A 13,686-nucleotide genomic window follows, 5' to 3' on the forward strand; every position below is an offset into this window, starting at 1 on the left:
AACACTAGAACAGAGCATTTCCAAAAGGTAATGTATCTAGGAATGAGCATATTAATTATGCACTTGCCAAATGCTGATAAGATAAAAGGAATGGCCGCATTGGCTATTCATTTCCTCAACCAGTTCCTGCCAACTGCACTGCAACAGAATCCTGCTGAATAGATTAAATAAACTCACTAACCTTTGATGGTTCCTATGTGGCTGATCCATCTCTTGAGTATTCAGCTGGGAAATTCTTGTCTGGTAGAGAATGTGACAAATCTGAAAGACAGAGTGTGTCTGACACGCGTGTTAGGGGGCAAAGGTCAATGGCCAAAATCCTTTCCTCTATTCCTTTAAGTAAACCAGTAGAAATGTCAGTTGTGTCCATTGGGTCTACAGTTGGAGTCGGGAGAAACATATGATCTGTACTCTTCTGCTAGGACGGATCTCAGATGGGGGCAATGCCCCTCCACTGACAGTCAGAGGCCCGAAACTTGGAAACAAGCCACTGCAATGTAAATCTAATATAGATACACTACAAAAATCATTTTCTTAGTTAGTATATTAGTCATGTTTCCCAGTAAAATATCACAGTTCCCACGGTCATGGAAAACCTGAAAATAGTAGGGAATTTTAAAATGGTCTTTTCCAGACCTGGAAAAGTCATGAAAATTAATAAAAGTAATGGAAAAAGTCACGGAAATTACTATAGTTTAGAAAAAAGTCATGGAAATGTGTAGTTTTCCTCTGCTTTAAAAATATATAATCAGCTAGATATTGCTTTTGTTTAGAGTAAGGGGTCGTTCAGACTGCTAATAAAAAGCTAGACCCACAACAAACATAACAGAACACAGGTGATATGTTTTTAAAAGTTGTCTTTCTTTTTAACCTGACACGGTGTCTAATAAAGTGCTACAAAAACGTCCAACAAGTGCATATTTACATAGAAAAACAGTTGAAAAACAACACAGATGGATGGAAAAATACGTTGGTCATGAATGGCCCCTAAAACATGCTCGCCATTTTCAATTTTTGAGAATCGTTCTTTTGGGTCAATGATGTGTCAAAACGGCTCACAAATCTGAAAGATTCATTAGCGAATTGGTCTGAATCAAAATGATTTTTAAAATTCAGTATTCAGTAATCTCAAATGCCTGGAACGGTAATGGAAAAGTCATGGAATTCCATTGGTCAAAAAGGGTTGGAACCCTGAAATATCTGAACATCCTTAAAACAAGAAATCTACTTGAGAAGCAAAACCGTAAAAGAAAGTTTATTTTCCCTACCTTATTGGCAAATAGTTTAAGTATAAACCTCACTTAGAAAAAACAATATCAAGTCTTATTAACTTACACAGTTATGCCTTTCAAGTGATTTTTTTTTCAAGGATGTTTATATATTTCTAATGGGAAACTAGACATAAAATACTAACAAAACCTTCTGAACACTTTAAATCAGCTTTGTTGTATAGAAAACTAATTATGGTGCATGTCTTTAAGTATCATGTGTTCATTATCATAATTGCAACTTGTGACTTTATATATTGCAATTGCAACTTTATTCTTCACGCATTCGTGATGCGATTTATTGTTCCTTGGATATTACATCTCACAATTGCAACAACAGGGGGCCTTCAAAGAGCCTGGTGGCCCGAAGCCCTCACAGGATCATAATCCATTCTTGCTTGTCTGTCCAGACAAAATGTTTTTCTAGCAGTGCAAACGGCTGAGTGCATACTGGGACTGAATGATCCTTCATTTCACAGGGATCTGTTTACCTCAGTACAACCGGCCTTCTCTTAAACTCCACTTGCAACAAATCGAGAGCTTAGACACATATACACACACTCCAAGGTCTGTGGAGTGTGTGGCCAGTCTGGGGTTAAAATCGAGGGGAAACCCATACCTACATGTTTCACTGGCACCAAGGAGCTGAGCGTGGCCACAGGGGTTCTGGAGAGAGAATATTGGGTTTCATGGTGTGAATAAATTTAGATCACGCTGGTTATTTGATTGAGGCCCCCTTAAGAGGTTGAACCACAGACTGTAGGAGTTGCAACACCTGTTGCACTACTATCACGAGCACTCTTAAAACACTCAACCCCAGGAAATGCAACTACGTGAGCTGTTGGCAACACAGCCATTGTTAACAAACGAAATGATCACTATGGGCTATTGGCAGATCACACATGCTTCTTCAGCGTAAATCAAGGCCTGCTGAATCAGCACATGACAGATTAAATCAGCAGGTGTCTGGGTGAATCTCACAAAGCCTGTCAAGATCATGTCTGAGTCATATTTTACCCTAAGCCTAATTTCAGGACCATTTAGATTTTTGGCATGAGACATTTTTTTCACAACTATTAAGCACTTATTCCCTCCCAATTGCAATTACCAAAATGCACAAAAAATCTCATTAATGTAATGTGCAAACATTATGACATTTAGCTAAATTTGTAAAGCATTTATACATCATGGTATTTGTTATACTGCCTTTAATTTATGCTGATTTAAATATATAAAAAATAAGTATATACTGTACCAGTAATTCATTTGTGTAATATTGCAACATCATTAAAAATTTTTATTAAAATCATAAGAATCTAAAGAAAATCACCAATTAGAATTTGATGGATTTTATCAAGAAAAAAAGGGGAAGTCTGATCTGGATTTTTACAGCCAATATTATTACTGATTTTCTTGTCATCTGATCGGCCGATACCAATGCCAATCATTTAATCAGGAGCTCCATCATAACCGGTTATATGTACGTTTTCAGCTCACTGTCACTATTAAGTGAATTTCCCTGTTGGTAATACCAAATAGGTTGCCTAATTTTTGCTGACAAAAAAAGCACACAAAAATCTACTGTAGATGGTTAATTGGTTAATTTATAATCAAATAAACAAACACAAATATATTCATTTTTAAATTTAAAGTTTTTTTTTTAATAAGCCTTAAAAACAAGTAGGCTAACACAAATGAATACCTACACAACCATATAAAGAATGAGGTTTAGTGTCAAACTGAAGTCAAACTGATAACCCATAGGTGCAATTAAATTTAATGTGACAGTTTAGATTATTTATTCATTGCCACCATTTAATTATTTGTAAAAAATAATTTGAAAAACTTCAAACAAAAAGAAAATATAATCAAAATATAAGTGGAAAAAATAAATCATCAAAAATCATACCAAAAAAATAATGACTTCTCATTCCGTTGGATGTTGCTAATTTTACTTCCACTTTCACTTGTTCATGCTGGAGCTTTAATGGTGGAAACATGCTCATGTGAAAAAAAAAAAGCAGAGAAAGAGCGCTTTGTTTGCGGACTGAACAGATGCTACTGTTAAAGTCGTTATTTAATAAAGATGTAATAATTCAATAATTATTAATGAATGTTACTGAATTATACATCGTCTTGTAACATACGTTATTATTATGATACCTATACCCGGCGGAGACTGAGAGGCTGCCACCACGGACAAAAAGACAGTTTCACACTGCTGTTTTCTTTAGCTGTAATGCGAGTGAAACGCATATACCCAAGCTTTTCTGTGATGACATGATAGTAATGCTGAAATCCTAAAGGAGCCGCACGTCTTCTGCGACTTGGGTGACCTGTTTATGTGATGGCTAAATTATGAGACCACCGATCGAGTCATAGGAAGTGAATATCGGCCAATACCGAAATTGGTGGCCGATTGACCAAAGCATCCCTTTGAAAACAATTTACTTTATACAGTTACCATTACAGAACAGACTGATCTCAGAGTGAATTTGGAAACAATAGGCTAACTTTTCTTGATCTAAATTTGGTCTGTGCTTACCGAAATTCATATCACTGCCCCCAGTGGCTGAAGTGGAAAGTGTTTTTGAATGTAAGGGCACACAGGTTAAATGGTCACAGAAGGGCACCAAAAGCAGTTGTTTTTAGCTGTAAATGATGTAATACATTGCCGAGGAATGTATACATTATCAAGCATACGTCCTAACCCAAACCCCAACCCTAAACGTCACTGGAGTAAATATTTAATCTAAGTGAGAAAATGGAACCTCCGAATCACGCTTGCACTGTTTATGCGAATGTGCTTACTTCCTGTTTTCAACGTGGTACAAGACCCTGGTCTCGCACGCTACTGACACAACATTCTGTCGGTTGCGTCACTGGTGAAGGTAAACATGATTGAACTGATGCAAAAATGTCTGATGGGAGATGCCGCTTGTCAGTATCTCATTCTGTTCTTAAATGTTGCTTCAATTTAGAACTAATCCTGGGTTTTTCTCAGCTGTTCGCATTTCAGAGACTACACTTCATATTGTTGTTTAGGGTTGCTCCAACATTGTACTTTTCAGCTGTTCCACTGATAGCGAAGAAAAGTCAGGCATGCATTGTTCTAGGCTCTCTCTGTTTCCCAGAATATGGGTCTTATTAGTCGGTCAGATTAAATGGAAAATGCCTCCCATTCCAGCACTAGTGAATGAGTATGAGCTTACACATGTATTTTGTCTCACATACCAGTTCATATTGGAAACGGTAACATGATCTAGTGATTGTGTCAGGGGAAAATAGACTTCTCAAAAGTATACATGTGACACAAATTTTACACTGCACTGCAAATAAAAAAAACAAACAATTCTGAATCAGTATTTTGTCTTATTTTCCAATAAAAATATCTAAACCTTCTTAAATCATCAAATTTTACTTGGTAAGCAAAACTGTGTAGGATAGCAAGTCTTGAGGGTTTTTTTTCTTACCCCAATGACAAATGATTTTTTTCTTATGAGCCAAAACCTCACTAAATTTTGTTAGATTTATGCATACAACAAGAAAAATAATAATTTGGGACAATTTGAGGTAAGAATAAACTTAATTTAAGATATATTCTCTGAAAACTAAATTCTTAATACCGTTCACAGTTTTGCTTCTTAAGTAAATGTAGTATCTTGTTTTAAGGATGTTTTTTCTACTGGAAGACAAGACAATTCCTTTCAGATTCTGTATATACAGTAGCATGTTTTTGAAAATATACAGTCCCTCTAGATAGAACATGTGATGTAACAAGCTCGCTGTAAGCACACTTGGCTTTTGTGTACCGTTTAGAGGCATATAGGGGTTGGGCCCTGGGCGATGGTGAATTCTTGTGATGTTCGGGCAAAGCTCATACGGGCGGAGACATGAGCACATTCCTCTCCTCCTGTCGCACACGCTCCCCTCGTGCCCATCACCACAGACACACGCGCTTCCTGGCCGGCCCCCAACACACACTTACACAACCAGCACTAACATGCATACACCGTAGTGCAAAACCCAATACAGAATAAACGTAGCCAAGAAGGCTAAATCACTCCCTTGAGGGTGATGATTGAGATCAGGCATGAATCATTTACTTTATTAATCTACATAATAAAACTTCTCATGTAAAAGTTCACGTAGAATATTAAATATGAAAAAGCAATGTGGATAAACTGTTCATGTTCTCGCTGACTGATTTGACGGATTGACCTCAAAGGAGTAATGATAGTAGTTGTTTACCATGCACTGTACTGGCACAAATGGTATAGAAGCCAATGCAGAATTAAAGATCAAGTGTGTAATTTCTTCACCACTAGTGGCATCAAATGGAACTGCAAAAATAATGACTTTTCAAACAGGTTTCCTGAACACTCTCCCTGTCTGCCATTGTTCAGTAAACAGATAGTCCCGTCACAATAGTAATAACCAAAAGTGTCATAAAAGCAAATGTGAGATGAAAAAAGTTTAAGGTTAATGCTTCATCAAGTTTTAATTCAGCAAACCTACCTACCTACCCTAAACCTTAAACCTTACCAATAGTGTCATAAAAAGCAAATGTGAGATGAAAAACGTGTAATCTCGTGTGATCTCCTGGACTTGTATTCTGGTCCTTTATATTGAAAGGACTTGAACTTGATTCAGTCGTGGGCAGTGGTTCCACGTGTTTGAAATTAGTTTTCTTAAATTAAAAATAACTATGTCATCTCAACACAAACACTTTGTGTAGAAAGAACCTAGTTAAATTGCAACCTGGTCTCATAGTGAAAACCTGACTCTATATAAATTTTTGCAAAACTTGTTATACGTGTCTCCAGGTACAATTCCCTGCAGTTTCCAGGTGAAATGAACTCTAGAGGCGCTACAACAACTGTGTGTTTTATTCACTTTCACTTAAATCATGACTTCAGTGGCTGATTATGACTTTATAAACACTTATTTTTCTCTCTATAACTAAGACCCTACTATGTTATGGTATCGACACACTTTTACTCTAACGCATCTTTTGAAAAATTATAAATTTTAACGCTTGTATTACAGATCCACCTACATATATACACTTATTCCAATATGATTCAATTTCGTGGTAGCACACCTCATAAATCGTTGTAAACTGGACTCAGAGGACTGCGGTTCAGAACCAGACAAGAACTCAAGCTGACACGTGACACAACAAAGACATAGAAGCACCATGAATTGACGAGGTTGCTTCAGAAATTGTGCTTTTCATTTCGCTTTTGCATTTTAAAACATTATCGGTTTAGGTTAGGTGTGTTAAGGGTGCGTTAAAGGTGTGTTAACTCTCATTTCTCTTTTCGGACACTATTGGTTGAGTTTAGGGTAAAGTTTTAGGTTAGGGAGGTTTGTTTTATTTTGTTTTATTTTTTTTCACCTAATCTGGAATGTCCAATTCCCAGTGCGCATTTTAAGTCCTCGTGGTCGCGTAGTGATTCGCCTCAATCCGGGTGGCGGAGGACGAATCTCAGTTGCCTCCGCTTCTGAGACCATCAACCCACGCATCTTATCATGTGGCTTGTTGAGCGTGTTGCCACGTAGACATAGCGCGTGTGGAGGCTTCACACCATCCACCGCGGCATCTGTGCTCAACTCACCACGCGCCCCACCGAGAACGAACCACATTATAGCGACCACGAGGAGGTTACCCCATGTGACTCTACCCTCCCTAGCAACCGGGCCAATTTGGTTGCTTAGGAGACCTGGCTGGAGTCACTCAGCACACCCTGGGATTCGAACTAGCGAACTCCAGGGGTGGTAGCCAGCGTATTTTACCACTGAGCTACCCAGGACCCCGGGAGGTTTGTTTTATTAAAATCGCCATCTAAAATAAACCTCATCTGATTACAACCTCATTTTGCTCAGTTTTGGCACCCCCTGCTGGACATTTGACTTGAAAAGATGTTATGAAGCAGGTTATTTCAGTTTAGCAAAAACCCTGCAATGCTCACATAAATTTCATGAGACCAGGCTGTTAAATTGGGTAAACCCAACGAAATTAGACGTGCTAATTTTTGAATATTTTTTTTATTTCTTGATGTACTAATTAGTAAAAGTAAATGTTAGCATGCTAAATACACGCTGTTTGGAAGCACTAAAGAGTGTAGTTTAGTAACTATGCTATGGTTTAGGCATGGGCATTTTGGTCATTTTGTCTACTTGAGTACTCGAATAATTACTCGTTGAGTACTCGAGGGGCAATGACATGTACATAACTGCATATATAATAACATGCCTGACAAACGTCTTTGGCTGCTGCATTGCGTCTTGTTGTTCCAGTGTATTGTCTATTCATTATTATAGGCTGTTATAAAATAATCTGTTACAAAATGTACAAAAGATTGCATAATCAAAATATATGCATCATATTTTGTCATTATGTGCGCATCTGTGTGTTCTTCCTTCAGGTTACCGTAGTAATCTTTGTAAGTGCGCACCAGGGGCCGGATTCACGAAAATGTTCTTAAGAAAAAAATTAAGAAAGTTCTTTGGATAAATTCACTGATATATATATATATATAGAACTAGATCGCTGATGCAATGTTAATCTGCCAGCAGGAGGTAAAGACACGAAGTGTTCGAGCGGCCATCTTGGTATGCCCAAACTGTCATAGAACATCAATGACTGACAGCTGAAAACAACCACTATTTCACCATCTCCGACCTGCGGATAAGACAGTTGCATTTCGCCCTCTAGTGACAATCATGTTTAATGTTTCAATTGCTTGTTATGGATAATATTCGTTACGAGGGAATAAAACGAATAAAATCACATTTCTATATAAACATCCCATTGCGGCTTCAGACTCATGATATTTAACATCACATTTAAAACAACCCAGTAAATTAATTAAATATATTACCTTTTAGTATTTAAGACAACTGTGAGGTTATCCTAACTTTAAGATGTTATTTACGATGATTTTTAAGAAAAAAAATGTTTCAAGAATTTGAATGTTTCTTAAGTTTTTTTCTTAAGAACAATCTTAAGAAAAAAGATAAGAACTTACGTTTTTTTGGGAATACAAAATATTCGTAACTTTTTTTTTCTTAAGTTAGAAATGAAGAAGAAAATGGTAGTTTCGTGTCTGTCTGAACCGTCTATATTCAAATCGCGGTTGGCTTAACAGGAGACGCCATAACCTTCATGTTTTAATATGCGTGTTAAGTTGAAGTTCAGTTTTGAAGATGCTGCATTCTGTTCCATTTAGCTGTGCTCTGTCTAGCTGTTTCAAACACTCACATTTTTATTAAATAATATCCATTAATGAGTAAACGTTCTTACATTAAATGATAATAAAACGTGTTTAGCAAACGTTTTGCAGAGACAGGTGTTCAAAACACGGTTAATTACACTCTTTTGATTATCGTAATGTTAGTATTGCAGCGTCGTATATCAGTTTGGTTGCTATGAGACATTTCCGACAATCACTGTACCCCTCAAAATCACATCGTAATCAATCTCAAAATTAAAAATTAAGCTCCCTCTTTGACACGTTCATGTTAAGCTGTCAGGTAACTGTCACTGAATTTCAAATTAAGTGAAAAGTCACATCATGCATGATCACCATCGATCATCGTTTTCATGATCGATCATTGCTGCCGTGTCCGAGTAACTGAGTACTCAAGTACTCGTGCCCATCCCTACTATGGTCGTCACAGCATTTGCTCTACGAAGCAAGCAATCAGTTTCATGTGCAACATCTACCTGTCCTCATTGTTTGCTCAAGCTCCACACTTCACCATAATGGTAATCCCCAAAACACCAACATCATCTAAATCTCAACATAACAAATCATTAAACACTAACAAGTATACTCTTTAATATTCATCTTGCACAAAAACACATAAAATAACACTTAATTTTAAAATGTACTCTATCGAGTCCCATGCAAAGCATGCAGGCAAAAGGAAATCCCCTGCCCAGTTTCATCAATGCTACATTAACACCACAAAAAGTATTCATATAGTCCCAACTCAAATGGATTACTAAAACTTCCATTTTACATATTTAAATGAATAGAACACAGTGAAATCAAGTTGTGACAAAATGTTCTAGAATTGTTTTACTTTAATTCATTTTAATTAAGTAAACAAGCAGCAAAAATCCTTTTTTTGAGTGGTGCTCTATCAGTTGAGCTACAGTACACTTCAACAAGCCTGTAAATGTAGTTGGTAACATTAAATGTATGTAACATTAAAATGTGCTATAGTAAAAAAAAAAAAAAAATGTTTTTATAAGACAGCATTGAGCAAGGAACACAGAAAAAAGTAAATGTTTACGAACTGATAATCTGCCATTTGCCTTGTGAACAAAATGGTTCCCTTCTTTGTTGTTGTAGCGCCTCTAGTGTTCATTTCACCAGACAAATGCTGTGATACGCAGTGTTGGGTAATGTTACTTTTAAAAGTAACTCGTTAGAATATTGCGTTACTCCTTAAAAAAGTAATGTAATTAATTAAAAAGTACATTTTTATGGAAAGTAAAGCATTACATTACTTCTGCATTATTTTTGCGCTACATGCATTGCATACAAGAGACATCACAGGTCATGTTAGCTACTGTACAACACTCATCAAAACAACATAGTAAACAAATAGATATTTAGAAAGTAGGTCTTCACGACATATTTATAATAAAGAATCAATAACATGAATATGCATGATTTGTTTTTCCATCAACCTGGCAGCCAATATGAATAATGAAGAATAACCACTGTCTTACCTAAAGCGGCAAAGTCCAACACTTGAACCTGCATCATATATATCATCATGTGCTGTGCCCATCAACAATGTCAGAGTCAACTTAAGATGTTTTTCAAAAGTCAGGATAAAATTCAGTGGGGAATGCCAGTCTAACATGTTCAAGGAACGTGTCTGATAATAAAAGAATATTTTTCAATTAAGTCACCTCAGTGAAGCTTATTTTGAGTTGATCCACGGTGCGTACAGATGCCACAACTTATAAGGCGCATGTTGATACAACTGGAATGGAATAGTTTTTAATGCTACCAAAATGTCATAAAAACAGTTTGTTTCATGAATCAAACTACTTGTTTATTATAAAACAAAAATTTAGAATCTTTTTAGAACGTTGCTCGGAGCCACTGATTCAGAGTCAGCTTTTGTCATCCCAATTCTCCCAGTTATGGGGAGCTGTAACACAGAGCAGTTCGGCTGCATACATCCATGAATTGAGCGAGTATTTCACTAGTCTTATAATCCCTATGCCTAAATGCGTTTACTGATTTTTTTAATGCAGTATTAACACATGAATCAATCGCATTTCACTCAGTCGAATGCTGACCTCATATAACGCAAAAAAACACAAATTCGCATGCACGTTAGCGAGTTTATTGACAGGTGATGTCTTTATCTAAAAGGTAATTGTCTCTTTTACCTGCAAGGTGGGACTTCCTTTCTTCATCCATTTACTGTTGGGTGCTAGAGCTTCTTGGTTGGGCGTTCCAATTTCTCCTATTCATTTAAATAGAAAATAGCACACAAGGTTAAATAAACATTGTGTGCTTAGCATTACTCAGCCATTGATAGTTGCTTTGCTAGGTTGCTAGGTGTTCTGAGTGGTAACTAGGCAGACAGACAGTACATACAGTAGATAACAGTTACGAAAACAGTTGGCTTGACAGTCTCTTTGTGTCAAGCCAAAAAAGATTTTGACTGATTTTTTTTTTTAGCTTGCCAGAATAAACAAGCTTTTCATCTGGCAAGATCACAACATATGCATTTTAGCAGTGCACTAGCTGTTATTTACTACAGTCACCATGCTACAGAAGCTGTTGAAAGTGACAACAAATGCACAGCTGAGAGATGCAAACACTTGAAGAGTCAGAGCTTGTTATGTGATCTAAAGGACTAATTTAATTGACAATTCATCATTGCCAGTGCTTGCAGGTTTACAAATTATCAAATTATTATGGCAGTGAATTGGCAACTTATAAAGTATCTTAATATAAAAGTAAGCCTGCAGGTTATCTACATGTATTTTGTTTTTGCTTGCTTTTTCTTCCAGTGTCATGCACAATCAAGTTGTACTTTAATAATCATAAGTCAGTGGTCTTGGGTAGCAGTATGTTTAATGGGGTTAAGCAGATATATGAAGGTCAGCATAATGTACAGTATCAAACATTATATTAAACGTACACTTTTACAGTTTCATTTTCCCCAGAAGAAACATCTCTAACGCCCTCAGCCAGTAACTGCACGTGTGAACTTGGCCACGGAAAATGTGCTGAAAATGGCGACTGCAGGTGAGCCGGTAAATTAAGGTAAAATATGTGGCATATACACTCACTGAGAACTTTATACGGAAGACCTGTATACCTTAATCATGCAATTATCTAATCAGCCAATTGTGTGGCAGCAGTGCAATACATAAAATCATGCAGATACGTGTCAGGAGCTTCAGTTAATGTTCACATCAACCATCAGAATGGGGAAAACTTTGATCTCAATGATTTCAACCATGGCATGATTGTTGTTGCCAGACAGGCTGGTTTGAGTATTTCTGTAACTGCTGATCTCCTGGGATTTTCATGCACAAAAGTCTCTACAGTTTATCAGAATGGTGCCAAAAACAAAAAAACATCCAGTGAGTGGCAGTTCTGTGGACGGAAACACCTTGTTGATGAGAGAGGTCAATGGAGAATGGCCAGACTGGTTCGAGCTGTCAGAAAGGCTACAGTAACTCATATAACCACTCTGTACAATTGTAGTGAGCAGAATAGCATCTCTGAATGCACAACATGTTGAATCTTGAGGTGGATGGGCTACAACAGCAGAAGACCACGTCAGGCACTTTATTAAGACCAACGCGTTCCTGATAAAAGTGCTCAGTGAGTGTATGTTACAGGTTTTTAATATAAGTGATCGGAATAGTAGCTTAATGAAACTGTGCTGTATACTGTATACTATGTTTTTTTAAATAGTAACACTATCCTTTATTCCACAATAAGCTATTCAAACAGTAATATGCCACATTGTAGACACATGACCTCACCAGATTGGAGATGAGTGGCATCCAGTTATCATCTTGGAAATAAATAGTTATTTTAGCATTTACTACAGTGGTTACGGCCCTGTATTCCATAGTTTTACTTTATTGCATAATGAGAATGTAAACTGATTTAACACCATTGTGAACATTGTGGCAGGTGTGATCCGGGGTGGGGTGGACCACGCTGTGATGACTGTGTGCGGATGCCCGGATGTCTACATGGCACCTGTCATCAGCCCTGGCAGTGCACCTGCATGGATGGATGGGCGGGGCGATTCTGCGACAAAGGTGATTAATTATTTTGGACCATATGTGGCAAATTATTTATCCACAACAAAATGTTTAACATGACTTGTATTTGCAGATATTTACGTGTGCTCCAGAGAGCAACCATGCCAGAATGGTGCTACTTGCGTCTTGAATGAGTCAGGGGAATATAACTGCTTGTGTCCTGAAGGCTTCCATGGACGGGACTGTGAACTGAAAACAGGGCCTTGCCAAAAGACCAAGTGAGTGTTTACAGTAATTTTATAGCAGTCAGCATCTAATATGTTAAAGTCAGTAAGAAAATTTGACCTTATTTACTCTCTTAATACATGTTCCTGCTCTTATTGTGCATGGTTCGTTGGTGCACATTTTTCCAGTGAAAACTGTTTCTCTTTGTAATCTTTCATCAAATTGTAAATATAGATTTCTCTGGCATAATCTTTTTTTATACCAGAGGCGTAGCAAGTATCATGATTTGACATGGGTTCAGAATTATGAGAAATAATTACATTCGTTGTTTAAATAAACATTTTGCTTTTACTGTGATCCTTTATCAATGTAGTGGCACTCATACCCAGACAGACTGGCACAGGCAACACAACTGCCTATTCAGTTTGCAGCCTCTAGAGTTCAATCATGTAATTCAATGGGCTCATTACTGGCCCTGTAAGAGCTTGCTAATACTACCACACTGCAGCTCAGTTCCTACTGCTCTTCCCAAAACAAACAGACTGAGCAGTTTCCTCAGACTGGACCAGTTAGATGCACAAAATTGCTAGTTTATATTTAATGTTTTATGGTTTAGACTGTGCACTCTACAATGATCTGCTATAAAGCAACGAAGGAGACTGCTGGATGCGTGGACTTTTTCAATGTTAAAATACTTTCTCCTATCCTTTTTTCAGGGAACACAAAAGAACAATTTCAGAAGAATCTTCATGCAGCTCTTTTCCATACAAAGAAGGTTCAAAGTGACCACCAAAAAAAGGGGGGTGGGGGGTGTTTAGTAACAAATACTGTTAGCACAACAATAGAGCAAAACAGTGCCGGCCCACTTTTTTTTAGCTGTCTTGGTTCCTTTAGTATGTCATTTTTCTATTAGAATTTAATAAA

General features: G+C 37.2%; 1 protein-coding gene across 1 annotated transcript in view; it reads left to right on the forward strand.

Annotated features, from left to right (window-relative positions):
- Positions 1-13,686, forward strand: part of LOC127412297 (protein delta homolog 2-like) — a 28,825-nt gene that overhangs the window by 10,112 nt on the left and 5,027 nt on the right. The window contains exons 3-5 of the mRNA XM_051648539.1: positions 11,464-11,560; positions 12,464-12,594; positions 12,671-12,815. Coding sequence (XP_051504499.1) covers positions 11,464-11,560; positions 12,464-12,594; positions 12,671-12,815 — 373 coding nt within the window. The remainder of the gene's footprint in view (positions 1-11,463; positions 11,561-12,463; positions 12,595-12,670; positions 12,816-13,686) is intronic.

This window comes from Myxocyprinus asiaticus, chromosome 21 (assembly GCF_019703515.2).
Source record: "Myxocyprinus asiaticus isolate MX2 ecotype Aquarium Trade chromosome 21, UBuf_Myxa_2, whole genome shotgun sequence".
Lineage (NCBI taxonomy): Eukaryota > Metazoa > Chordata > Actinopteri > Cypriniformes > Catostomidae > Myxocyprinus > Myxocyprinus asiaticus.